Source organism: Carassius gibelio, chromosome A1 (assembly GCF_023724105.1).
Source record: "Carassius gibelio isolate Cgi1373 ecotype wild population from Czech Republic chromosome A1, carGib1.2-hapl.c, whole genome shotgun sequence".
Classification (NCBI taxonomy): Eukaryota; Metazoa; Chordata; class Actinopteri; order Cypriniformes; family Cyprinidae; genus Carassius; species Carassius gibelio.
In genome coordinates, this window is record NC_068371.1 from 38,295,041 (window position 1) to 38,322,711 (window position 27,671).

The 27,671-nt window shown below is 36.4% G+C and overlaps 2 protein-coding genes across 2 annotated transcripts; one reads left to right on the forward strand and one right to left on the reverse strand.

The window, feature by feature from the left end:
• Nucleotides 1-4,739: 4,739 nt before the first annotated feature.
• LOC127947489 (prokineticin receptor 2-like) lies at nucleotides 4,740-11,175 on the forward strand. The gene is made up of 2 exons (XM_052544669.1): nucleotides 4,740-5,254; nucleotides 9,523-11,175. Exons 1-2 carry the CDS (start codon nucleotides 4,791-4,793, stop codon nucleotides 10,247-10,249), a joined length of 1,191 nt encoding a protein of 396 aa, XP_052400629.1. The 5' UTR covers nucleotides 4,740-4,790; the 3' UTR covers nucleotides 10,250-11,175.
• An 8,330-nt stretch (nucleotides 11,176-19,505) lies between these two features.
• Nucleotides 19,506-27,652, reverse strand: LOC127949704 (aprataxin and PNK-like factor; the record flags this gene model as incomplete). Its single annotated transcript, XM_052547288.1, is given in 9 exon segments — nucleotides 19,506-19,563; nucleotides 19,565-19,682; nucleotides 21,371-21,432; nucleotides 22,645-22,789; nucleotides 23,563-23,675; nucleotides 24,498-24,684; nucleotides 25,692-25,776; nucleotides 26,515-26,680; nucleotides 27,495-27,652. Coding segments are annotated over 9 exon segments (1,092 nt in total), but the record flags the coding sequence as incomplete, so codon positions are not given.
• Nucleotides 27,653-27,671: the final 19 nt, after the last annotated feature.

The window sequence follows — 27,671 nt, forward strand, 5'->3', positions numbered from 1 at the left end:
TAAGATTTCAGGCATGAACGCTCTGTACCTGACGAAAGAACTGAAATACTTGGTTTGGCACAAAATCGTGTAACATTCATATGCGTCAGCACTCAAGGCTCTGTAAATTTTTTGGTGAGAGCGAGGTGAAATTCGCTTATGAATGTGGGCACAAGCTGACAGGTGCATCAATAACATCACAACATTGACGGAAACACTATGGTTCTACTGTAAACACTGTTCTACATTTTCATTAACTCTATCAAATGTGTGTTTTGTTGATACTTTGCAAAGATGTGCATTTTATTGTAGGCAAACCTTGGGGAAACTATCATAAAGCAGCAGAATATTCACCCCAGATGAAATCAGTCGTGTTTATATTTTAGCAAAGACTGGTCTCATTATTTACACAGCTGGGGATCTGACCACCAGGCAACTGACATTAGACACGCTTTTAAAATGTTATGATGAGAGGTTTGCATAATAATTGACAGACACTATCAAATTAGTCCCAGGCTCAGCACATAATGACCCTCCACTAAGTGTCATTTCAATACATAAAATAGAGGAAGAAAAAAAAAACATTAAAAGCTTTCTGTTAAATGCGTTAAATGGACATGAAACAATGTAAAATAATCTACAGGTTTTTACCAGCCAGAATTAGCCAATTAGAACACTCTCACAAACTCCAGGTGTGTGTTCACAATGTGTGTGTGTGTGTGCACTATGGATGGGTTAAATGCAGAGCACAAATTCTGAGTATGGGTCACCATACTTGGCTGTATGTCACTAAATCATTTTGCAAGTTACTGAACTCTGGTGATGTACAGCTGGCTTCATTAAATCCAGTGACCTTTAATAATGGTTGGTTCTGGAAGTCTGAACAAAAATATTTCAAACCTGGAAGACTTTGGGAGTGTAATTTTCATGTTTGTGTATTAATGTTTGTTCATATAATGCAGTAATGTTTAATGCGCTTCATGATGATAATATCAAATAATGTAATATAGTTATTTCGCCCCTTTTTGTTTTATTAAAATATGGTACATTTAATGGTAAATTTAAAAGAAGTTAGGTAAAAAATAATCTAAAAAGTACTCAGAATAAATGACCTAACATGAGTAACCGAGACTAAGTTACTACAACTTTCATCATGAAATCTCTAATCAGTAAAGAACTACAATGTGAAAGTAATCTACACAGATCAGCTTTCAAACAACCAAAGATGCCCTAGCAACCAAAAAAAAAAACACCCTAGCGGTTACCCAAAAGGTTAACAATGTTTTAACCTCGAACAATGCAGCTGTCGTCAATTAACTGCAAGAAATTGTTCTCACAGCAAGTTTTCTTATAAAGAAAGGGCAACGAGAAGCTATCAAGTGACTGTCATCCCTGGTTTACTCTCTAAATGAGCAGACTACTGATTTCTCACCATCGTGACAGCACAGTCATCAGTCTCTGACATCAGGTAGCCTCACACACTCTGTGAAGTAACTCAAGCGTGCTGGACATTCAGACAGTGTGTTAGTGACAGACGTGGAGGTGTCTGCTCAGAGTCTCTCATGCAGTTTAATGGATGTACACAGCTGTCCACCATTAAAGCCTCACTGCTTCTTCGCTTCCTGTTATAATGAGCTGCACTCATTATGACGGGTATGTTCTTATTTTGTCCTGCTGCCTTGCTACAATATCATTGTTTGATATTCAGCTGCTTGTGGATTCAGTGCTGCTTTTATGGCTTGTTTTGTGTGTGTGTGTGTGTGTGTGTGTGTGAGTGAGTGATTTAGAGAAAGGGAGGGATATTTTTGTCCATGCAGAAATCTACCGTAGTCTCCTATCCGAGCTGTAAATCCAGAGGATGTTCAGGAATGATTCTGTCAGGGAGTGAAGGATTGTGTGTGTGGAGGACAGCATAATGGTCTTTGATAGATTCGGTGTCTACATATGAATAAATCTTCAACACGACACCTGTTTCACTTTCTTTTTTATCTAGATAGAGATTCTTAAACAGAAACTCATCTTGTGAATCCCACAAAAATGTGTCCAAGTCATATTTCAACCCTAAATTAAAAGAAAAACAAATTATATTTTGCATTAAGGCAATAAAGCCTGTTTTAGGTTCAGTTTTTTTTGACAAATTACAAGTTCTGGAAGCTTTCTCACCTCCATCACAATATTTTTGTGGAATGTCTACACGACATGCTTTCATTGTAACATTATTTTAATAATTAAACACATTTTACTATTGTGTTCTGACTTTTTTCCACTACTACAGTAATGAGTTTTAGGGGGGAAATTTGTTTAATTGTTATTAAAATATTCTGACACATTTGGGGAAAAAAGTTAATGTTCTAAAGTCTGCAGTATTTTTAAGTTAAATATAATTTCTTCTGTCTTCCTTTAGATTATTGGGTGAAATGTAGACATTTTTTCATGGGTTTCAAGATGTTGATTTATTTACCCAATAAAATTGCCTGATAAAATCCCTTCTCATCTGTCAGTGTAGTCTGCATATCGGGGGCAATTGCTGACCGTTTATCACCTTGTCTTAGGCTAAACAAGATTTTTTTTTTATCAAGGTTTTTATTGGTACCTGAAATAGAACAAAAGGCAAAGTCAGGAGGCTATTAAAAAAGTCAGAAGTTTATATATATATTTTCTATATATAAACTGTGGTATTGTGCTGTGACTAAAGTTAGACAATTAAAAATAAACTATTACTTTAAATTTAGCTTACCTTTTTTTCCATTCCTGGGCTTCTCAGCAGCAGTTGTCATGGTTTGCTTTGAATGGGAGACCACAAATATATTTGTTGCATTCCATTATTTTTATTTTTATTTTTTTATAAATAGAGAAAAGGGGAGTAATAATGAACTTCAGTAAAGAAAACGATGTCAAGTTTTCCTTTTTTCATTTGTTTTTGTAATTTAATGAAAATGTTATAAATGTAGCCTACAGTTTTCTAAAATAAATAAATAAATAAAAAGAAAGAAAAAAGAGAATAAAAAAAAAATAAGAATTTGGAGGGTTTACGATGGTGATGAGTGACCGTTGAGAAACGTCATCACTTTCGTTATGTGGAAAGCTAATACAAACAGCCACTTGAGCCCTTACATTTGTGATTTTTAAGGAACGTTTTGTTACTTTGCCTCACCTCAGAACAACCAATTTCCTGTTATAGAATCGTTGTTATATAAAACAGTGGTATTATACAGCGTTTAAACTGAGGTTTTTTAACAAAATAAAAAGAATTAACAAATTCTTCGGTTTCTCAACGGCTCTGGCACCATTTACAGTTAGTAGAGATTTGGCGCGTTTGTCGACATTTTGCTATTTCGTGGTTTGTCCAGTCGAAGCTATACATTTGATAGCCATAGGAGCTCTGAATACTGGGGGATTTATTAGGATGTGTTTATAAAAATACATTTAATTTGCGAAGGGCTACGCGAGCATAACTAGTGACTCGGCGTGCAGACACACAGTAGAGCCGCTAGAGGGCAGGAGGCGCTGAGCGCTGCTTCTTGCTTTCATTCATTCATCAGCTGAGAGCACAGCCGCCGCTCTCCGGTCACATCCAGCAGAAACTACAGAGACACTTCTGAAGATGCGCACATGTCCTCCCGCCGAGAACAACACCAGGGGTGCTCTGAAGGTAGGATCTAAATTACTTCTTATTTCTGAAGGGAAAGTGCAATTGTTCAGTGTTTTTTTCTCTCACCAGATTTGGGCTTTTTTTCTCAATAGAAAGTTTGTAAGCATTTAAAATTGTTGGGTTCTTTTAAATGCAAATGAATTCCAGGAAACAGCCCACAATAAATCAGTTTTAGAAGTGAGGAATACATGTTACTCACCACAGACTTAAGTGTGTGCATTACTTGTTCACTTTGCATACTTTATTGTAAATAATTTATTAGAAATATAGGTTACTCTGTTGCTGATGCTAATCTAATCTAACTAATCTAATAAACGTGCTATCTATATATATATCATTATTATTATTATTATGTATTTATTTATTTTTTAACTACAATTTATATTTATGTAGCTCAATGCAAGGCCATTTATTTGCCCTTGGTTGGTAAAAACGTATTTGATTAGCTACTTATCATTAAATAGTACACCGGTGGCATTAAAATATTATTCCTTTAGGAACTATTTATTGAATATTCTTTGGGAATAAAATGTTTATTTTCTATTGCATCGCTACAAAAGCACCATTCTGTAAACTGTTCCTAAGAGTACACAAGTACAGAAAAAGAGCAGTCAATTCCGTTCAGTTTGAAAGAAAAACAAGTTAAGTTTTAAGTAAACATGCAGGAAAAAAATGGGCATTATCATAAATCCATCCCTAATATGGCCATCTGTGAGCTTCCTGGCCTCCAGCTCTCATCCACACATCTGTCAGTAAGCATTTGAGTTTTCACATGAGTTATGAATATGTTTTCTTTCATTAAAAGCACAGTTTTCAAATAATGTTGAACCTAATCTAATCTACAGTAATCTAATCTAATGCCATCAAAGAACCACTTTGGGGTTCCCCCCAAAATATCTTTCAGTGAAAGAACCATTTTTGCTTTTAACATTTTAATAATCTAAATGACCTTATTTGGAATTAAAAGTTTCTTAATGGAACCATTGATACCGATAAAGAACCTTTATTTTGAAGAGTGCAGGATAGCACTAGTCCAGCAATTATTTTTTTTTTAAAGTAAAAAATGTATTTTCTTAATTTAGAAGCCGGTAACAAATGATGTGTTCAAACAAGAATATGAAAGATCCTGGTTCTCTGACAGACCATTAAAAAAGAGACGATGGGAGAAGACAACAGGAGCACCTCCACCGGGACATGGACTCTCATCCCCCCATCGGGGAGCCCCCTTGACCTCATGCCCAATTACGACATCCCCCTGGATTACGAGGTTCCGATGGACGAGATCCCAGACACGACTCAGGGACGAGCGTTCTTCGTGGCTAAAATCATTATCGCGGTGGTCCTGGTCTGCATCATGCTGGTCTGCGGTGTTGGGAACTGCCTCTTTATAGCCTCATTGGCACGCTACAAAAAACTAAGGAATCTCACCAATTTACTCATCGCCAACTTGGCAATATCAGACTTCCTGGTGGCCACTGTGTGCTGTCCCTTTCTGGTGGATTATTACGTGGTCAAACAGCTGTCATGGGATCATGGGATTGTGCTTTGCGTCTCCATTAACTACCTTCGGACCGTGTCTCTCTACGTGTCCACCAATGCCTTGCTAGCCATCGCAGTGGACAGGTGAGCATTCGTCTCTCTGAGCTCATGCAGCATGTTGCTAGATATTGACTGTGGGTCAATATGTTTATTAAATAATTAATGGTAAATTGGTTTTGATCACAAGGAAACAAGCTTGTAGGACAAAATCTCCCATTATTTGCTGTAGCTGCATAACAAGGCCAAAATACAAAAAAACATAATTACACATTTAAAGCAACAAAATGAAGGACTAATGATGTGCATTAAGTTTGAAAAGTTTCCTGTCTTTATGAGAAAGTTCCACTTACTATGAATAGGATTTTTTTTTAGTTTAATACAATTTATTTATTAAATTCAGTTCAATGAAAATGCATTAAATTGATCAAAAATTTATTTCCTTTTAATCAAAGAATAATGGAAAAAAAATGACTCAGTTTCCACAAAAAAATATTAATATTAATATCAAATGTTTTCAACATAATAAGAAATGTTTCTTGAGCAGCAAATCACTATATAAGAATGATTTCTGAAGACCATGTGACACTGAAGACTGGAGTAATGATGCTGGAAATTCAGCTTTGAGCACAGGAACAAATTACTGTTTAAAATATATATACAAATATTGTGATTAAATTATAATAATAGTTAGCAATATTACAGTTTTTACTCTATTTTTAAATGCAGCCTTAGTTAGCAGAAGTGAATTATTTCAAAAGCATTGAAAAATCTTACCAACCCCAAACTGGAACATAATATTAATATTACATGTTACATTTTTTGCAAGCTGTTATGCAGTTTTTAACATACGTTTCCCATAGATGATTAAAAATGTTTTCTTAACTTTGGTAACAGGGTTGTCTAATTTAGTTAATTTAATGTTGGATAATAGTTTAGCTCTTAAAGTTTGTACAGTAAAAAGTGCCACGTGAAAAGAAAAACTGCTCAGCTTTTGCATTAAAAAAAAAAAAAATCTAAAGTCACTTAACGTGCACAAAATTCCTCAGAAGGACATGAAGGCAGGATTAGAGACTTCAGTTCAGATTTTAGTCGACTCAAATTTGGATTAGCTGCAGACTTCATTCATACATTCAGATCACGTGAAATGCTTTCTGAGGTGCTGCTGCACCTGTATGTGGGACGCTTGCACAGCACTTGCATCACGTTTGGCCAATCCCTGAGGCTAAACTAGCTAAATAGCATGTCAATATTTGAATGGCTGGGCAGAACATCCTATATTTAGCTTTCAGCAACAGCCTTAGACGTCAGCTGACAGGTGTGCTAGTCAGAAATTCAGACACAACGTACAGTACATTCAACAGTCTCATAGCCTATAAAGATCTTAATGTGAACACATTAGTCAGTCCTTGCAGCAGTTTGGTTCTTAATCTATTTGCAAACACATTTCAGGAAATAATTTGACAACTTAGAAAATAAAATAAAACCTAATGAGCTGGCTACAAAGGCAGCACCCAACCTGAGATTAAGCCTCGTAAGCTAATCTTATTGCTATAGATTTTAATATTAGCATGTCACTAAGACTTTTACGCTCTTAAAAATAAAGGTTGGCATTGATGGTCCCATGAAGAACCTAACATCCATGGAACCTTTCGAATCCACAAAAGGTTCTTTATTGTGGAGAAAGATTGTAAAAATGTTCTGTGCACTAAGAAAAACTATTATTTTCAGAACTGTTTATTGAAAGGTTCTTTGGGGAACAAAAGATTTTCTTCTATGGCATCATTGAATAAAAAAATAAAATAAATAAAAAACCTTTAGGAACCTTTACTTTTAAGATTATAAAATGCTCTCTACTTAATGAGCTCAGTAGATTTTGGAACAGAACCGCTTTTATCTTACAATGCCATGAAATTGTCCAACCTGTTAGCCCAGCATGCTTTTCCCATGAACTTTGACTTCTTATTTGTGAACTTGGCAAGTAACACAGATGATGCATATCAATAGTACATTTAATAAAGTCTTTGGGCTTCCCATGCAGTACAGTAACATGTATCTGGGGCAAAAGTACATTGTGTTCACATTGCCGATCTAGAGGGGACTCCGTTATCCCTGCTGAGCCAGTGAAGATTGCAAAGGTTTCCTCTGGGAAGAAAAGAACTCATTGGAACTTTGGAATATCAGAATTTCAAGTAGCATACAGCTCAGTTAACCAATTAAATTCATATTTACTAGTAATAAATGTAGAATTATTACAGACAGTGGGACATATTTTAGTGCATGAGAGAAAACAAGTAGAGCCACGGGCAAAGATGTGCTGTTAATCAAAATGGACAGAGTTTAAATGAGTAGAAATAGTGCTGTATCATTCATTTAGAGAACGAGTGATGGAGGAGCCTGCTATTCATCATGAATGTCGAAAGGTTATGAAATGTCTCATTAAGAACGGGGAACAGTGATCAGATCAGACAGAGAGATCAGAGAGTCGGTATGTGTTAATACTGTGTGCCAGACCATGATTCATTTTCTACTTCTGGACTGCTCTGAGGATTTGAGCTTTCATAAATACCAATACAAATCTACACCAAACACTTGATCCATTCCAAATGTTCACAGTTTCCTAAAGCAGATTCAAATCCAGACCCAGTTCAAATTCTACAATTCAGAATTTAAGAACTGGCTACAGGAAGTTGAATTGGAAATGAAGGAAGTGGAATTTCCTTAATTGCAATTCAGAGAAATTTCACAGGTAATCCATTCTGTAAAAATGTAAAATTAATATATATGGATATATAGTTGTATTAAATATAAAATATATAATGTATATAATTAGTACAATAGGCATCATTAGACAGTCTTGTTTATTAATCTAATTTCAATCTAAATCTTTGGTCAGTAGTGGAGCGTTGTGTTTGCAACACAAAAGGTCATGGGTTCAATTCCCAGGCAACACACATACTGGTAAAAACAAAAAATATATTGCCTGAATAAGTCGCTTTGGTTAGAAGTGTCTGATAAATGTAAATATCAGATCTTTTAATAAAATAACCCTTTTAAACTTTCAGAAAAAGCTTCAAAATCAAAATTGTGTTTTAAAGAACTCTCATTTTCTAGCAAAAAATTGCACTTTATTGAATTATTGATAATTTTTGAATTTCAATTCATTTTCATTTAAGTTTTGGCACAGCATGTAACACTGCTTTTCATGTAGATTTACATTGTTGTCATTGTTGTTGTTTAAATTTTAGTTTAATATATATATATATATATATATATATATATATATATATATATATATATATATATATATATATCTGTGTGTGTGTGTGTGTGTGTGTGTGTGTGTGTGTGTGTGTGTGTGTGTGTGGGCGTGTTTTTGTGACATATCAGGACACAACTTTGTATAATGACATGGGTATGACACAGGCATTACAATGAGAGGGTGACTTATGAGGACATAACCCATGTCCCCATTTTTCAAAAAGTAAAAATGCACAAAGTTTCCTGTGAGGGTTATGGTTAGGTGTAGGGGCATAGAATATACAGTTTGTACAGTATAAAAACCATTACGCCTATGGGATGTTCACACTTTTCACAAAAAAAGTGTGTGTGTGTGTGTGTGTGTGTTTGGGTTGCCACCTTCAATACAGAAAAATAAAGGACACCTGGGGGGGGGGGACACCCCTCGGGGCCACGATAACCACAGGTCTGATGACGTGCCAGTGGTGGTAAATCACAACTTGAAACATGTTTTCATTAAAATATTAATTGCTAATGAACTTAAGTAATTGTATAAGGTGGTGTGAACACAGATTTATAAAGGATAAAATATTTGTCATTGTTTGCAGACAGTAACACCATCCAAACAGTTAAACCACATAATACATAACCGATCTATAAACATTTCTAAATTCATGTAAAACACACAATTTTTATTATTATGATTAGTAAGTTAATGTTTTTATATAGTGTTTTGTTAACTTTACATAGGCACCGTATATTGCAGCCTCCGCCATTCTTTCTGCCAAGAGACCCTTCCTCCTTTGACTCTGATTGGCCGTGAACCTGAAACAAACCAATCAATCCAACGATGCCAGCGAGTATTTCCCAATCAGGGGCAGGATAGGACGACTCTTCACAGAATGTCAGTGGGATGATTTGCATGAGATGCTGCATTGAAAACAACTCCAAGAATACGGGACAAACCCTGTATTGATTCAAAACGGGACGCGCTATTTTATTCTCAAATACGGGACGATTCCATATTTTAAGGGATGGGTGGCAACCCTAGTGTGAGTGTTTATTATGTGCAAATGCATTCAGGCAGTTTTCTCAGCATTTTCTGTATTCAACAGGTACATGGCTATCGTTCATCCCCTGAAACCCCGTATGAAGTATCAGACAGCGTACTGGATTATTTTTGGAGTTTGGATGATCCCTGTGCTCATCGCAGTGCCGTCGGCATACTTCGCCACAGAGCACGAGTACCCGCACAGCACGCTCGGCCACCACAAAAAGATCTTCTGCGCTCAGATCTGGTCTGCAGATCAACAGCTCATGTATCGGTCGTACTTCCTCTTCATCTTCATCGTGGAGTTCCTGGGGCCCGTGGTGACCATGTCAGTCTGTTACGCACAGATCTCCAGGGAGCTGTGGTTCAAGAACCTCCCGGGATTTCCGACCGACCAACTGCGTAAACGGCTACGGAGTCGGCGCAGGACGGTGGTGGCACTGATTGCAGTTCTGGTGGTGTACGTTCTGTGCTGGGCACCGTATTATAGTTTCACACTGCTGCGTGACTTCTACCCGATGCTGATCACACGCGGCCGTAACTCGCTGGTCGTTTTCTACATCATCGAATGCATCGCTATGAGCAACGGGGTCATTAACACTCTGTGTTTTGTCAGCGTTAGGAACAATGCCACAAAGTGCCTCAGAGCCGTCAAACTCACTAACTGGCGTTCGCTAACGAGGGCGATCGTTGGCAAGATGGCCGAAGACGACATCAGGACTTCATCCTTGCGAGTGACAGAGGACATGGAATGTACACGAATAAAGAGAAATGATGGAGAAATAAACTAGGAGGTGATACAAGGCCTCAACAATGACATCATGTGTGTCTTTCAAATTTTGGAAGTAGCCACACGCATGAACACTTATGGGAACAAATAAATGAAGAATTAGCCTCCTTGTTTTGGAAGCCAGAGCAACAGAATTACCACTGCAAGAGGTTCAGATCACATGATAGACCAATGAATTAAACTGATGAGAGACTGGCTTGTGTAAATGCTCCCAAATTAATATACTTATGTTAAATTCACTACTGAAATAATTTGATTAGCAAAAACATGGCTTCAAAGACCCCCTGATGTCAACATGCATTTTCAGTGATCAATGTAGATTTTCTGAAGGTGATAGACCAGAAATGATGTTGCAGATCGAAACACTGAATTAACAGATTAAGTGCCAGAATTTAATGTTCAGTTTGTAAATACTATTCAGACTTATGTTCAAAAAAGTGGCTGTACCTAAATTTTTGCTAAACATTTCCAGTTTCCATCTAAAATGGACTATATCAGTGGAATGCCAACTTTTATTGCTTTTCACACAAATCATAGGAGCAGATTATCAGTTAATAAAGGCCTTTTCATGCAGTTCTTTGCACAATATGCAACCTCAAAACACTTTTATGACTTGTCAACTAATATATTCTGATGTAGTAAACTTGCTTGGTAGTGCACCTGGTACCGTGTTGCATTTACCATGTGTTGGGCTTGTGTAAAAGACTTGTGAAACAATTGACAATAAAAGAACTCAAACACTAATAGAAGCAACCTGAAATTATATTATTTCCTGAGAAAATGCATTTTTATCTCCCGTGTGTCTCTTTTGTTAACACTATCATTTAGGTTTAGAATATGGGGTTTAGTGTAGGTGTACATTATTTATAAACCTTTTAGTGCCACTAAGTTAATTTCATTTCACAGTTTGAGTAACGATATAATAAATTCACATTCATTTGTTGCAGATCAAATTTAACCCACTTTTAGAGCCTGGATTTCACAAAACGTGCAAGAACCATTGTAATAATTTGCAGAAATCAATGTCACAGGTATGTTTTTCTAATGAACCTGGGTTACTAGTCTTTGTGCCCATTCATATAGTGTCACTTGGCTGTTACCTGAATAAGAGCAAACTTTAAATAAAGCATTTATTATACAACAATTCATTCAAGCTAAATTCATTCATTTTTTTATTGCATTATTTCTGTTTAGGGTCTCAAGGTATAAAAACACGATCAAATGCAGTTTAATCAACTTTCACATTTTGTTTTCTGATTATTGCACATACAATTGTCCATGTTTGTTTTATCACATTTCCTTTAATTATATTAAATTTATTTTCATGGAAACCAAAATGCTGTAACTATAATGGATAACAGTCACATCTGGAGTCAATCTGGAAAAACAGTCTGGATGCACAAACTCCAAGTTAAAGCTACAATAATATCTGTTTTCACTAGACAAGAGCAAGAGGAACGTAAAAAAACAACAATAAAAAAAACAAAAAACAGTTCATTTAAACACTGCAATTGTTATCACTCTGGGATCTTAAAAATACACAAATTGTAAAGTACATTTTCCTTGTGTTTAATCCATATGCACACATGGGTAAAATATGCAGTTTTGTGCCAAATCTATAAAAAGATTGTTTCCGTACAATGCCATCAATGGTTTGATCATATTTAAGACTTTCCGAGTCATTTAACGCACTGAGCAAATAGAGAAACATGAGCAAGCAGAGCTTGGGAGATATAAAAGTGAATGAAATCACAGTGTAACAAGTCAAGAGCAGCAAAAAAGCCATCACTAGCAGAACCGCTAGTCGCCTTGCACATTAGGAATTAGGAACAAATTGGCATCAATGTGTGCCTGAATCTAAAAAACACATTCGTTCTGTTCTCAGTTAACTGCCTACGTAGGCTGCATTTTAAGATGCTATGTTTCCTCCGAACTCTTTGAATAAAATCATTTTAAGGTAGTGGATGAGGAGAGAAAAAAGGCTGATTCGAAATACTGAAAAATATCAATCACTGATTAATTCTTGAAATCAAATTAACTATATAACCAGCCAGGTATGCACATAGGTTTTTCAGTCTGGTTCTCACGAGAGCGGTGACAGAGCACCTGGAGTTTTGGTTTGGTGCTCAAACAGGACATAGTGTGACCCATTAAATATAACTGTAAGAAATCGAATAATTAATAACAGAACTTTACAGGTACTGGTCATATAATTAGAATATCATCAAAAAGTTTAGTATTTATTTCACTAATTCCATTCAAAAAGTTAAATGTTATATTATATTCAATCATTACACACAGACTGATATATTTCAGATGTTTAGTTCTTTTAATTTTGATGATTATAACTGTCAATTTGATGAATTATAAATTCAGTATCTCTGAAAATTTGAATGCTACTTAAGATCAATACAAAGAAAGGATTTTTAGAGATCTTGGCCAACTAAAAAATGTACAAGAAAAGTATGAGCATGTACAGCACTCAATACTTTGTTAGGGCTCCTTTAGCCTGAATTACTGCAGCAATGCAGCGTGGCATGGAGTCGATCAGTCTGTGGCACTGCTCAGGTGGAAACTTTACACTGGACCTCAAGCAACATGAACTGTGTGCCTCTCCTCTCTTCCTCCAGACTCTGAGACCCTGATTTACAAAGGAATTGCAAAATTGTCTTTCATCAGAGCACATAACTTTGGACCACTCAGCAGTAGTCCAGTCCTTTTTGAAGTGAGACCCTTCTGTCGCTGTCTGTTGTTCAAGAGTGGCTTGACACAAGGAATGTGAAGCTGAAACCCATGTCTTGCATACGTCTGTGTGTAGTGGTTCTTGAAGCACTGACTCCAGCTGCAGTCCACTTTTTGTGAACCTCCCCCACATTTTTGAATGGATTTTGTTTCACAATCTTCTCCAGGGTGCAGTTATCCCTATTGCTTGTACACTTTATTTCTACCACATCTTTTCCTTCCCTTCGCCTCTCTATTAATGTGCTTGGACACAGAGCTCTGTGAACAGCCAGCCTCTTTTGCAGTGACCTTTTGGGTCTCGCCCTTCTTGTGCAAGGTGTCAGTGGTCATCTTTTGAACAACTGTTAAGTCAGCAGTCTTCTCTATTATTGTGTAGCCTACAGAACTAGACTGAGAGACCATTTAAAGGCTTTGCAGGTGTGTTGAGTTAATTAGCTGATTAGAGTGTGGCACCAGGTGTCTTCAATATTGAACCTTTTCACAATATTCTAATTTTCTGAGATACTGAATTTGGGATTTTCCTTAGTTGTCAGTTCTAATCATCAAAATAAAATACAAAATAAACATTTGAAATACATCAGTATGTGTGTAATGAATTAATATAATATATTATTTGTATTTGTTAGGATTTAGATGTTTTTGATATGCGTGTTTATATGTCACAAGCTTCTGATCGTATTATTGTTATACTGTGACAAACACATTTAATATGCTTTGATAAAGAAAAAGCCACATGATGAATTCTGGGAGTGTCAATGTGTATGCATGCTTTAACCACTAATATGTAACTAAGGTATAAAGGTATACATTTTGAAAGGGTATCATTCCAGTGATAGCTGATTTAGTTTTTTACCATTAAAATTAATATACTTTTTGCAGTCCATGCAGTTCAGTTTAATTTAGGATGCTGCCTAAGGATACAACTGTCTATGTAGGCATCTCACTGTTTCGAAAAATGTTATGCCTCATTCATGAAATATGAAGAGAACAGATTTAAATAGTAGTTTTAAAAAGCATTCATACATAATCCAATTTAACATGACAACTTACGCAAGAGTGGAATTAAGGATGCAGATCTGTCCTGGTTGTTTGTCGCTGAGTGAACAGGGGCAGTGTTGCAGAAGTGTGAAGTGTGAAATCTAACAGCATATGTGGAAAACGTCATGGAACAAAAACAACGCATTAAAAGGCACACAACATTGACAGACCATAGTGCTTTATCACTTTACTGAGCTAATGAGAAAAACAGACAAACCCTAATGGTTTTGGCAGTTCCCGCTCTTAAAGTTGGAATAGAGGCATGCTAGAAACAGAGAGAAACTCAATGTCTCTATTTACCTCCCTTCTCTAGGAGACTGATGCTGATTTATAAACACGCAGCATTTCAGTGCAGCTGACACTCTTCATAAGCAGGAAAAGCTGCCAATTTATGCAGAAATAAACTCTATATACCACCACTCAAAAGTTTGGGGTCCATAAGATCAATATTGATCAATTTCCACAAAAATATGAAGCAGCTAAACTGTTTTCAACATGTTGTTGAGCAGCACATCGGCATAAGAAAAAAATTTCTGAAGGATCATGTGACGACACTGAAGACTGGATAAATTATGCTGAAAATTCTGCTTCGCATCAGGAATAAATTACATTCTAAAACATATTCAACTTGAAAATGTGTGTGTGTGTATATATTATTTATTATTATTATTTGACAAAATATAGTCCATTCTGGATTTTTTTAAATAATAATTACCTCAAGTATCCCAGCAGTGATGGTGGTGGCAGCATCATACTGTGGGGCTGGTTTTCAGCAGCAGGTCCTGAGAGACTGCTCAGGGTTGACGGGTTGGGAAGTTGAATAAAGCAAAGTACAGAGATATTTCAGTTTTACGGAGCTCAGGACCTCAGATTGGGCCGAAGGTTCTCCTTCCAACATGACAATGACTCATGCACTCAACCAAGACAACACAGGGTGGCTTAGGGACAACACTGTCAATGTCCTAGCCTCCTGGGACCAAGGAATAGGACTTTTTGTCTTCGGTAGTGGACATTATATTTGACTGAATTTCTCAGAGAACTTGACGTTCTGTACGGAGCACATTCAGGGCTTTTCAGAGATACCACATCAATGGAAGTTTCATCGTGACCACTCCTTCATCTTTAAAATGGCTGATATTAATTTAGTGATCAAATTTAACACTCTTATGGAAATATTATAATATTTTTTAATTGTCACTTAAATATGAATAATTTTTAAAGTGTTTATCATAGATCAACAGCTCAAGAAAATGTTACGAAACAGGGTATTGATTTCCAGGGGACAGCAAATAGCATGTTTATTACACATTTTGGGAGACACAACAAATGAATAGGGAAAGAATTGTATGAAATCTAAGATATCATTATGAAAACCTGGCCAATTTATTATTACACTTCTTTTTTCATTACGTGTTGCCCCAAAAACACATTAATATGCAAATTAGATAGTGTATAGATACTGTAGGAAACATTTTACACACATACTGCATAAAGCTAAATTCATATCATAACAATGTTATATCTTTCATAACATAAACGAGAATCATCTTTATACAAAGTCCTAAACCCTAAAATTTTATGATTATTATTATTTTTATTATTATTGCCTATTCATGTCTTTTTATTTTAAATCATTTTTCAGTATTGTTATACTCAGCCAGTGAGCTTTATTTTTCTTATGCTCTAAACAATGTAATGACATGAAAAACATACAAAATTCACAAAAAATTTAAAGGAGGTTAAAGTGATTTAACCCTATCAAACACCTCTGGAGAGACCTGAAAATGTCTGTCCAACAATGGTCCCCATCCAGCCTGACCGAGCTTGATAGGATTTGTGAAAAAGAATGACAGAATATCGCTCAATCCAGGAGTGCAAAGCTTGTTGCATCATACCCAAAAAGGACCGAGGCTGTAATTGCTGCCAAAAGTGCTTCAACTAAGTGATGAGTGAAGGGTCTGAATTCTTATGTAATTTTGACATTTCAGTTTTTTCTTTTTAATAAATTACAGGCATTTCTAAAATTCTGTTTTCACTTTGTCATTATGGGATTCTGAGTGTAAATAAAACAATTTATTTGTATCAGGATGCAACATAAAACATATTAATGTGAATGGGGGTCTGAATACTTTCTGAATGCACTGTACATGCAGCAGTGAGCAAAAACTATAAACACTTACCAACCTCAATCTTCTGAACTATATTTACACAATACAACTTAAAATCTAAAGGGCACTTAAGGCCATTATGGGCACTTATGAAACTGTTAAAATAAACTCTTCTTGTGTGTTGCATATCTCAACTCTTATGGATTGAACGGGGTGTCTGGATTTTTTTATAAATTAAGCTAAAACCACAATTTAATGTCCCTATACTGTTTAAATCAGCAGATTTCAGCTGGCTATTCTTCAGGTCACTCATTCTACATGTGACCCAATATGCAACTCACAGAACCCAAAATAAATCTTTGTACAAACGTTGACAAAAAATGTAAATAACAGAAAAAGATAAATAATAAAATCCTGAAAAATAAACAATGAAATATATAAAATTTAACACAAGATGCATAGGCCCAACAATTTAAAAAAAAAAAAATATATATATATATATATATAGTCACGGGAGGAGCACAAGACAGACACAGTGGGCGTGGCGTCAGGCCTCGGAGAGGCTTTTATTAACAGAAATCATAAAATAACAGGGAATAAAAGTGGCCAAAGGGGGAAAGTGTCCAAAATAACAGGGAATCTGGTGTCCTCGTTGTGCTGCGGGGTTCGTGTGGGTCAGGCAGTATTCATGGAGGAAGGGTCCAGGTAAGGGGCGGAGTCCGGCGGCCGCACGCGCTCCCCTCCTTGGTCCGGGGCGCGAGGGGCGGCGGCTTCCTCTAGCGGCCGCATCTCACTCGTCGGCCGCGGCGCTGGTAGGGGATGGACGGCCCGGCATCCTGGCCCGTCGGCCGTGTAAACGGGTGCGGTTCTCCTCCGGATCGCGGGTCCGGCTGCTCACGTCTCTTGTGGCGCGGGAGTCCCTCAACGCACCCTTCCTGGACCCACGAGGACACCAGTGTGCATGCACGGGGAAGAGACCGGTCCCCTGAGGAGAGGCGCGTTGGGCTTTTAAACAGCGGCGGTAATGAGGCTCCACTTCCTTCAGGTGTGCCCCATCACACGCCGCCAGCCCTGACTCGTCCAGCGCCCCTCCTCTCACACACCCACTCCAGTCGGGAGCCTGGTGAAGGGCGGCGATTTAGGACGGGGTGCCGGTGACAATCAGGGAGGAGGCAGCTGACTCGTCACATTATATATATAACATTTAACATATAACATGTTGTCATTTCACTTCTCTTAAGAGTTCAGCTTTAAATCCCTGTGAGCTGGGATACTCTGATTCAGAACAGACAGGCCACCAACGGCATGAACACAAACTGCTTGAGGAATGTGAGACAGATTAGGAAACCAAAAAGTGCCCACGCTGTCTTCTTCTAAAGGAGCATCCTCAATGAAGTGGAATCTTCTAAATGAGTGATTTTGAATCATGAATCATGCATGAATCATGCAAAACAGTGTGTAAAATGCACAGGAGACTTGAATCCCAAATGATTTCACTGCAGTGCTGCCAAAGTAAGGGATGCTAGATGGCGGCGTAATTCCTCTACCTACCTTCTGGGACAAACCTACATTTGCAGCAGTTGGAATGAAGCGCATGTTTCCAGAAAGACTAAACGTCTGGCTCGTTTCATGAGCAAGTGCAACTGAAAGCAAATGTCACCACATGTCCTCCCTCACACAGTGTTCAATAACCCGAGATAGCAGAAAGAAACAGCATTCTCTCATCCGCCGAATAAAAAGAAACTGGAAACAGCGGCAGCTGGGACTAGAGAAAGAATCTCAAATCAACCCAGAACGAGCTCCTTTAGATTAACAACCTCCACGAACACAGCAGCTGATGAAGCAGTACAGAGCAGCGATACTCACACAAGGTCATTTGAGGTCAACCAGATGAGCTAGACTATTTGCTAATTGTTGTTTTTTAGCTTTAATGATTTGAAAAGGAGGGTCTATTTGACACACTGTGCACAAGTAAGTGAACACAAACTATTCTGATTCGACTTCCATTTTGGGTATTAATGCTTTGTCTTATAAAATAGAAACAATTTACAACAGACAAAAGTCCAAAATACTTAACAGGACAAAAGACACAATGGCTACATCTTAGTGCTTTGTATGACGTATAAAGCCTGTTTTAATCTGCTTAGATCAGCTGTTCCTCTTCTGAATGCTCAGATGTTAGTTTTCTAAACAGTGTTTGAACTGTTTTGGACTAAATCACAATGGCTTGGAAAGAGCTGTATCTCGGAATCATGGATTTCCTATTTAAGACTTGCTTGTTTTCTTCTCCGTTTAGTCACCCATACTTGCTCAGTCACAGTAAATCAGTTCATCTCTGAAACAACCGTTCTCCAAAATTGCAGCCCTCTGGGTTTTGGCCTAGAATTAGAAACGTAATACACATGTAATGCATGGTGAGCTCTTTGCTCGCAGAGTCTGTATTCGAAAATCATGCAAGCTGTCTACCTAGACAGCATTTTAAGGCATCCTTCCGATGTGAATGCTGTTCTAAAAGACAACCTGCCTACTAAGATACTTCCTTTTGTCCAAATTGTAAATATTGTTTATTCAGTACCTCTTGTGCACTTCACCTAAAGAGTATTAGTTGTGTGATGCACAGAGATACTCCCTAAGTAGTGCTCCAAACCGCTCATTTAGGGCTCCATTTCAGTCAGGATGCCAAACTCATAAAGCAGCAATGTTATTGTACCTTTGCTGTTGCTCTATAAATGTCCTGGCTGAGAAATAATGATTAAAGTTAAATATGAATGCCAAAAAGCATTTAAAAAAGTGCAACTAAACAACCGTTACTGTTTCTTCAATGTTTATAATAGTGTTCATTTTTGCTATGACTCACAACCCTGGGCCAATCAAGACCCGGTGGTAAAAATAATCAGCCAGTCGGTAAAAAAATAAAAGCCCACAAAACTATAATCACCTGAATTCTTACAAAACATCAGAAAATAGACTTATAAAGTAACGGTCTTTACAGAAACACGAGTTGGTTCTAAAAACAAACAAACAAAAACAAACATTAGATTGTGAAGAAAGTTGGAGGAAAAGTTCACCTAAAAACAAATGAAAATCATGTAATTGGTCATTGTTCACAGTGAAAGTAAGATGGTGATCTATTAATGCCAAACTCCAAAAAATAAAATGAAATAAAACTGAAAATGAACTATAAAGTATGATAAAATATTATATATGACTTGTGCTAAATATACACACACATTAACTATTCCTTAAAATATGAAGGTAAAAATATTCAAACACTTAAAAAAGTGCCTCCTTATAGTGTGTGAGATGTTTCATAGTTGTTGTGAAATTAGAGTCAAGAAGCTGTTTTCATGGAAACTCCCAAAATGAAAGTCACTTCTTCCTCCTGACGAATGCATTTGCTTCTTTCTGCAGGCGTTTAATGTCCTCTGCCTCTGTCGTCTGATTCGGGCACATAGTCCAAGTCTTCATCCACCTCCTCCTCCTCACGCTCATCCATAATTAAATTATTTTCATAGTGACCATCATCCTCATCAGCAGCAGTCTTGGCTGGACAAACAAAACGGCATGAAATGTGATTTGAATGAAAGATTTTGGACCTGGTGTACACCTGTATTTGACACTGACCCCTTGCGATCACCCGAGACAGTGTAAATATGGCTTAAGAAGATATGGCTATGCAAGATGCGGCTACAAGCTTCAATTTCTAAGATCTTCTCAAAGTGATAGTGCTCTTAAGACAGCTGCGAGCATCTGAAGTTTCTGAAGTATCCGGCATGCACTGTTCTGGTTTCTGGAGGAAAATAAGCAAAACAGTCTGTGACTTCATGAAGCATTCAATGCAAATCAGTGAAACCACTGCTAACAATTAAACATCACAAAAGCCTGGCAGATCTTTCTCCTAATATTAATCTTGATCGCTGCTGATGCCCATGTGTGCAGTCTGTTCCTCCCCAGGGTTCATGCTGCATGTTTTCAATTAGTTTAAGATGACTTTAATTGTGTTAAATGTGACGACGGCCCAGAGGAGCCTCAGGTTACTCACCAAATATTACACAAACATTATGGTAAATCTAAGTGATGACCAATGCAACAAACCTAGCCATTTTAAATTAAATTACAGATATTAAAAAACCCAAAACCCTTCAGATGACATGCTGAATTTTAGGGAAGACGCCAGAGAGCTGCTGCACTTAAATAACTGGACTTTTCCAGGGGCAAATTGACATTATGTTGTAGATTATGTTATAGTAATAGAACTGATTGAATTTATCAGCATCAATACCCCGTCTTCAGAGTCACATGATCCTTCAGAAAAACAGCTGCTGGTTTTTTTTCAGGATTCTTTGAGCAGAAGGTTCAAATATTTACAATAAAAAAATAAAAAAAAAGATTCTGTCCATTTAGAAATTTAAAAAAAAACAAAAAACAAACGTACTGGTCCTGAACGTTTAAAATGTATGTTTTTATACAGTACGTACTGTATATATGTATACACACATATTTGAATTTTCTCCCTGTCTGTACATTCAAAACATTCTGGATTTGAAACATTCTGAATATTTTTCAGCAACTGACCTTTTGTGCTCCATTTCCCAAGAAGCTATTATTCATTTCTTATTTAAAGTGCTCCATTATCAACTAAGTGCCTGGTCACTTGAGATCTTTAACCTTCCAAAGTATTTCGAAGCAGAGATTTATGTTTCTAATTCAAGCGGCTCATGTAGCATTCGTGCTTTCCACTGCACAATTTATTACTGATGAAAACTTAAATGCAGGAAAAACCCTGTAAAAATCTGACAGCAGTCCAGATGATGATCACGGCTCACACCTCTCACATCATCGCCACGGCCCTCTCAACGGGGACATAGTCCAAATTAGACAGGACGGAGGAAAGGAGACGAGACTGGCAAGAAAAACTGATGGCATTTTTTAACAATTAGGAACAGTGTTCTGGAAAGCGCGTCTAATATTTTTCCATTGCCATTCAGATGAAAACGATTTATTTCACATTAGAACAGCAATAATGTTTCGATTTAGCATGCACAGTTACAAAAACGACATATTGAAAAAAAAAACAGGGCCATAAAAGCAAGTAAATAGACATTCTTCAGTGTAAAGTTAAGAGGACTGACTGAAACCTCTTACTCTTAACTAGTGGTGTCTGCTAAGGTAAGCTTCACCTTTATTATTGCTAATAATAAAAGCTAGGGATCTGAAAAAACCCTTCATCTTACGCCAAGTATTACGTGGTGATTTAGTCTGCTTGTACTCTTTCTTGTGGAGTAGATTCTTCCTGAAATATTGAAGCAAGCACAAAGAAAAATAAACTTTAAACAAAAGCTAAAATGACATTTTGTCTAATACACTTTTCATTTAATGCAGGCAAATTTAAACACAGTTGTCATCAATGATATATTGGGATATTTTGCATACTTAAAATATCTTCTTTCAGACTAGTGGAAATAAAACATGCAAATTACACATTTAAGTGTTTATTTTATTATTTTTATATATTGGTGACTGTATATTTCAATTAAAGTAAATATTCTTGAAGGCTGCTTTCTTAAAATTAGTTGTTATGCCAAACTTTCCATCTTATATTCTGAGAATTTTACTGAGGGGTCTATATATATATATATATATATATATATATATATATATATATATATATATATATATATATATATATATATACATCAAAAATCTAATAAAATTCTATATGAATATGCAAATTGTATATATATACAATTTGCATATTCATACAGAATTTTATTAGATTTTGTTCTGGCTGTTGACAATACTTTCTTAAATGTGGAGTGATAAAAGGAGATATACCAGCGTGATCTCATGAGAATACGTGTGTATTTTTCCGTTAAATGTGGTTCCACACGTACATTTACTTACGTTTTCATGCACATAAAAACTTACAACTTAGACGTATTTATAGCAGTAAAACGTACAAATACTTACGTGTAAGCAGCTAAAAAAACGTAAATAATCTAACGTAAAGTGTGAATGTACAATATCCCCTCTGTAAAAACCTTTATGTCAACAAAATAAAACAAATATTTTGAACCTGGCTTTATCCAGTGTTCAGATCTCTGTTCTGAAGGTGCATGCTAATTAGTGAATATTTCATTTGACAATGCCTTGCATGCATGTTTAAGCATAACATGTCTGAAAACTAGTGATAATGTCTTAACATAAGTCTTAATGTACTATGATTCATCTACTGGGGAAAATCTGGTGATATCCAGCAGTTAAAATGTTTAACCCATTAAACTGTGGTGTCTTGTCTTAAAGTTGTGATCAGGAATCTCTACTCACAGTGCTTCTTATAAAGATGTGTATAAGTGGACAGTCAGGAATGTTTTACATTTTTCTTTCAAAAACCATTTTCACTGAGAAAGATGTCTTGAGTTCTTAAAGTTAGTTTTCATAATACAATGAGTTCTCAATACAAAAAATGATGTACTGTGCTGTTGTTAAACTCATTTGTCGTCAGCTGTAGCAGTGGGTGCCATACAGACACTCAGGCCTGTGTTCGTCAGCATCCTCTGCCTCCTCTGCCTCATAGTCGCTTTCTCTAGGGTGATGCACTCCTGAAAGTGGCATGAGGAAATACACAATTGCCGAGTGAAGTGAAATGCATGCTGGAACACAATAAAGGCAAATTAATTAAATCATGAGCATTCATGCAACTCAATTACACTGACAGCTAATCTAGTTGGAAATTAAAGTACTATTCAGCAGCATTTCCATTTATCATTATCATTTTGTGATCCTTCATAATTTAATATTTCAATTAAGCTGTCAACAGAATTAAACGCTGAAAAAAAAAACTGTATAAATCACAACTGCCATCAGTTAGCAAAGTTACTTTTTTTTTTTTACCATGAACTTTCTTTATGATTGTCCCTAAAGGACAGTTTGGACGGCGCCCTCCAGCTAAAGTACAGATTTTGTGTTTTAATCTCCCATCTTTTTAGGATTAAAAATAAACATCAGAGAATAAGAGATTAGGGAAATCGGTGTTTGTCTTTGAAATAACACCATTTCAGTCGAGCTAATTTACACATTTTAAGCGTCTCAGAGAAGCTTATGCTTGTGATGGTTTCATTATTAATCTTCTTCTAGGTTTTTATCTTGAGATGATATGAACTACATCAAACCAATTAGCAAATGCAGTGTTGATCTTCAAGGAATATTTTGAGTTATATTTATGCCATTATGCATAAAGATGCCTGAACGCTGGCTTTGTTTAAAGGTACAGTTTATAAATCAAAAATTCATTTAGAGTTGTTTAGGTCTCAATCTTGCGGTACAGTAGCTGTAGCAGGAGCTGCTGTAAGGACACGGTGCTCGTTTTCCTCTCTGTGATCTTTGAGCTCTGTGGCCGTCCCTGGCTGACCTGAGAATCACTGACATCTTCTTCTCGTGTCTGACCTCGGCTCCCCTGCCACCTCTTCTTCTCTCCCCATCATCACACCGCTGCGGTTCTCTTCATCCGGGACCGATCCGACTCTGCTGCTCATCATCCTGTCAGGACATGCTTAAATACTCTGTTCTGCAACGAAATACAGGTATTAGCTGTGTGTGACAATTCACGTAAACATATCTATCAGGATTTACAAATAAAATGTACTATTAAAAGTTAGAAAAAAACTGGAAATGTTTAAAATGACAACAGATTTTACAGTGATAAAAATGAAAAGCAAGAAAAAGTATTCACTAATATTATTTAATAATATTAATATACACAAAATGACAATATGCCGCCAGAATAACACTGATTTATTAGGTAATACAAACTTTAATATAAACACAAAATGCGCAAGATTTTTATAGTTTACAGATTTTTCTTTTAAATAAAATGTATTATATATATTTTTACATTGCTAATTTTATAAAATGACAGCAACAACAAATTATAAAAGTCAATGGATAAATAGTAGAATTTATTAATGATAATACATAATAATAAAAACAATAATTACTGCTATTATGGATTCACGGTTTATAATAATAATAATAATAATAATAATAATGATAATTTTGTTGTCATTAAGTACACAGCATTTTATAATAATAATAATTATTATTATTAACAATCATCATTATAAAATTGTACCACCTTGTGATATTTATAATCTGCTGTTGCTATCATTTTATAAAACTGTATAATTATATAAACAGTGCACCCATCAAGTAACAACAAATTAAAAATTTTATAATATCTAATAAATAAAATATACTGTAGCATTATGTATATGACATAGTATTTATATAACATAACATAACATAACATAACATAATAGTAAACAATAATATAATGTAATGTACTGGGGACAATAATCCCACATTGTGCAGAATACGTCTCCAGAGTCACTCTTCAGTCCCTTCGCTTTCCTTCTGGGCATCTGTTCCTCCACCTCCTCTTCCTCAGATGACACCTGTGCGGCACGAGCCCGTTTGGGTCCAGTTGCCTTCTTGTATGCAGCTTCTTGTTTGGGTTTTGTAGGAGTCGCTTTCACCGCTGAGCTCTCACCTTCTCCAAAACAGACAGAAAAAGCACTGTGTTATTGATGCTTAATGTCCAGATGGGCTCCAGATGTGACCTGTGGCACTGAGAAGGTCAGAGATGAAAGGTGACAGGGATGTTTTGCAGACAGAGAGAACAGTACAGTACGTGAGTCAGTCTCTCCAAACATCTCTCCATCACGGTAAGTGTGGACAGAGGAAACAGGGTCTGACGTGTGTACTGTGTGCTGAACATGAAGGCGATCGCTCAACTCTTGATTCTTTCCAAAAAGACCAACGTAGGTACAAACGAGAGCTCTCTGGCTCTGTTGATAGTGACTAGAAAGTCCTACCACACTGTGCTCGCTCACACACTGTAAACTGTTTCAAACAGTATTTTCAGTCTCAGACACACAAGACAGAAAATTACAGATGATGTTTTGAAACAGGCTCCGACAGATGAACAAAGGTACGCTTACAGACTATGTGGGTCAGTAACACTCAGCAAGGATGCATTACATTGATCAAAAGCAACAGAAAAAGACATTTTTATAATGTTATGAAATTTAAATAAATTAATGAAATACATTTCTAAAAAAATAAACAACAAAAATTGAACTGAAATTATATATTTTTAATTAATACGAAAAATTGCTTAAAATATTACTATTAAAGAAATACATATAAATAAATTAATATTAAAATATTAAATTATACATACAAAAAATTATCCTATGCACATTTATTTTTTATTTAAAATTAAGCTCACATTTGCATATGCATGGGAGTAATCCTGAGGATGAGGAGGACCTCTGGGCCAAATCTAAACCTTGGGCCGGAGTCACAGCACTGTGATTAATTTGACAAGTGGATGTGGACTGACTCTCTCTGCATTCTCCATTTTCTCCACTTTGTTCCTCAACAACAGGCTGAGAAGAGTTGCCGTGACGACCAGACACTAGCAGGATGTGTTCTTTCTTTTTTGAATAGGTGTGAACAGACAGAACACTGGATCTGTTGCCATGGGGACAGTACCTTTGGCTGATGTCATCATCCAGGCTGGTAAAATACGCTTCTTCTGTGGCAGATCAGACTCGTCCTTTTGGCTCTTCATGGCTGCCTTGAAAATAGATAGAAAATCATAGTATATAAGGAATATAGTCAAGTAGGGTATAGAAGAGTATATAAAAATATAGATGTGTATAAAAAAGTTGGGTTTAGAGGAGGATAGATGAGAGAAGGAAAGCATATAGAAAATGAGCACAGAAAAGTACAGTCACAGAAAAAAGTGTAGAAAAACATATATTAAATTAAATTATATTAAATAAAGTTGTACATTAAAATAAATAAATAAATATTAGCATTAAGCTTTTCTCTCCCCAGGATGATCTATTTTGGTGTAACAGGGAAGATAGCTTAATGTTTAGAAACATAAATTAACACATACAAAAATAATTGCAAAAGAAAATAGTATATTCAATAAGTCAATATTTTAGTGATTCGGAACAGTAGGTTATAGAATTATATGAATAGAGAAAAGGAGAAGAGAGAAATTACAGAATTGAATTTCTAGTGTAGAAAAGAGAAATTATAAAATCGAATTTCTAAAGTGTAGAAGAGAGAAATTACAGAATTGTACGTATATATAGAGTTGTATACAATGTAGAAAAGTATAGAAGAGCTCATGGAAATTCCCTGATTTTCCATTATACATATAAAGATTTTTTTTAATGCATAGGAACTCATAGAAGAAGTCTCTTATCAGGGTTCCTATGCATTAAAAAACATCTTATCTACCTAACATCTTTAAACGGCAGGGTATAGTGTATGTGGTATTCACACACACACAAACACACACCTCGTTTGGAGAGGAAAGAGTGTGTGAAGCATCACCGGCTCCTTTATCTTCTGTGAATGTGGCGCTTGGGCTCTTGGGTGTGCAGCTGTTCGTTTCAAGCATGGCCGAGTCTAGAGAGGGTCCACTCCAACACTTTCCCAACTCCTCCTCAAACGCCTGACTGTTTCTGTGAAGAATCAGCAGGGAAAATCTTCTCTGCTTCTCTAAGTCAAGCACCAAACGTCGAGGCTTGTATCTCGCCAGTTTTTAAGGCTATTCATCTATTAACCATAAAAACAATCCCTCGTCAGCGTGAGCGAGCATGCCATAAAAAAAAAATACAGCCACCTAATATTAAGTCTAATTTCACAGATGAAAGGCATGACTTTTAAATGCATGCAAATCAGCTCATTCAGAATCAATTCGTCCAGCAGCACTCATCGCTTGTTTATCGTCTGGGCGTTATCAGAGCGTCTGTTTTGAACGTGTCCATTCAAGCCCAGTCTGCCTGTCTGCTCATTATAGAGAAAGACAATAAAAGTGTCCTTTGATCTGAACCCAGCGGTCACAGATCGGTTTCAAGGGAAAAGGTCAAAATAACCACAATCAACCAGACGCACATTATCTTGACTAGAGGGAATATAGATAGATGAGATAAATGACTGGCCTTTACAAAAGGTGCTATTTTAAGATAACAAAGAATGATAACACTGCATGCATGAAAGTATTTGTATATTCATGAAGTTGAGAATATTCATGAGGATCCTTAATTGAATCATCGTGAAACATTTTGCAACCAATTGCAATCAAACTTGAATAGAGTAAGAAAACTGTATAGAATATTGCATTCAACGCCAATATTAACCCTTCCCTTAAGGAAGTGGAAGAAATAAAAGAGGAGGCTGCAAACATGTTGTACTCGGTCAAATCACTGCACTACAGACTGAGCTCTGTTGTTGCTGAATAATAAATGAATGCTTGTGAGAGACAGGCTGTATCACCTCGGGGTTTGGTCGTCGTCTTTGACACGCACCGTGTAAATGCATTTCCCAGGCATGAAAGAAAAGATGTCGCCCTCCTTTAGGCAATGCCACTGGTCCTCCAGTGGCTGAGGGGAAGCCACAATGTTTGTCTGAATAAAACAAGTCTTGTACACACATTTACTTTGCCACCTTGTG

What these genes read in the sequence shown, in the direction of transcription:
- LOC127947489 (XM_052544669.1), top strand. Translation starts at nt 4,791, where the DNA reads ATGGGAGAAGACAACAGGAGCACCTCCACCGGGACATGGACTCTCATC. An exon ending in CTAGCCATCGCAGTGGACAG is followed by an intron (nt 5,255 to 9,522) that starts GTGAGCATTCGT and finishes TGTATTCAACAG; the next exon opens with GTACATGGCTATCGTTCATC.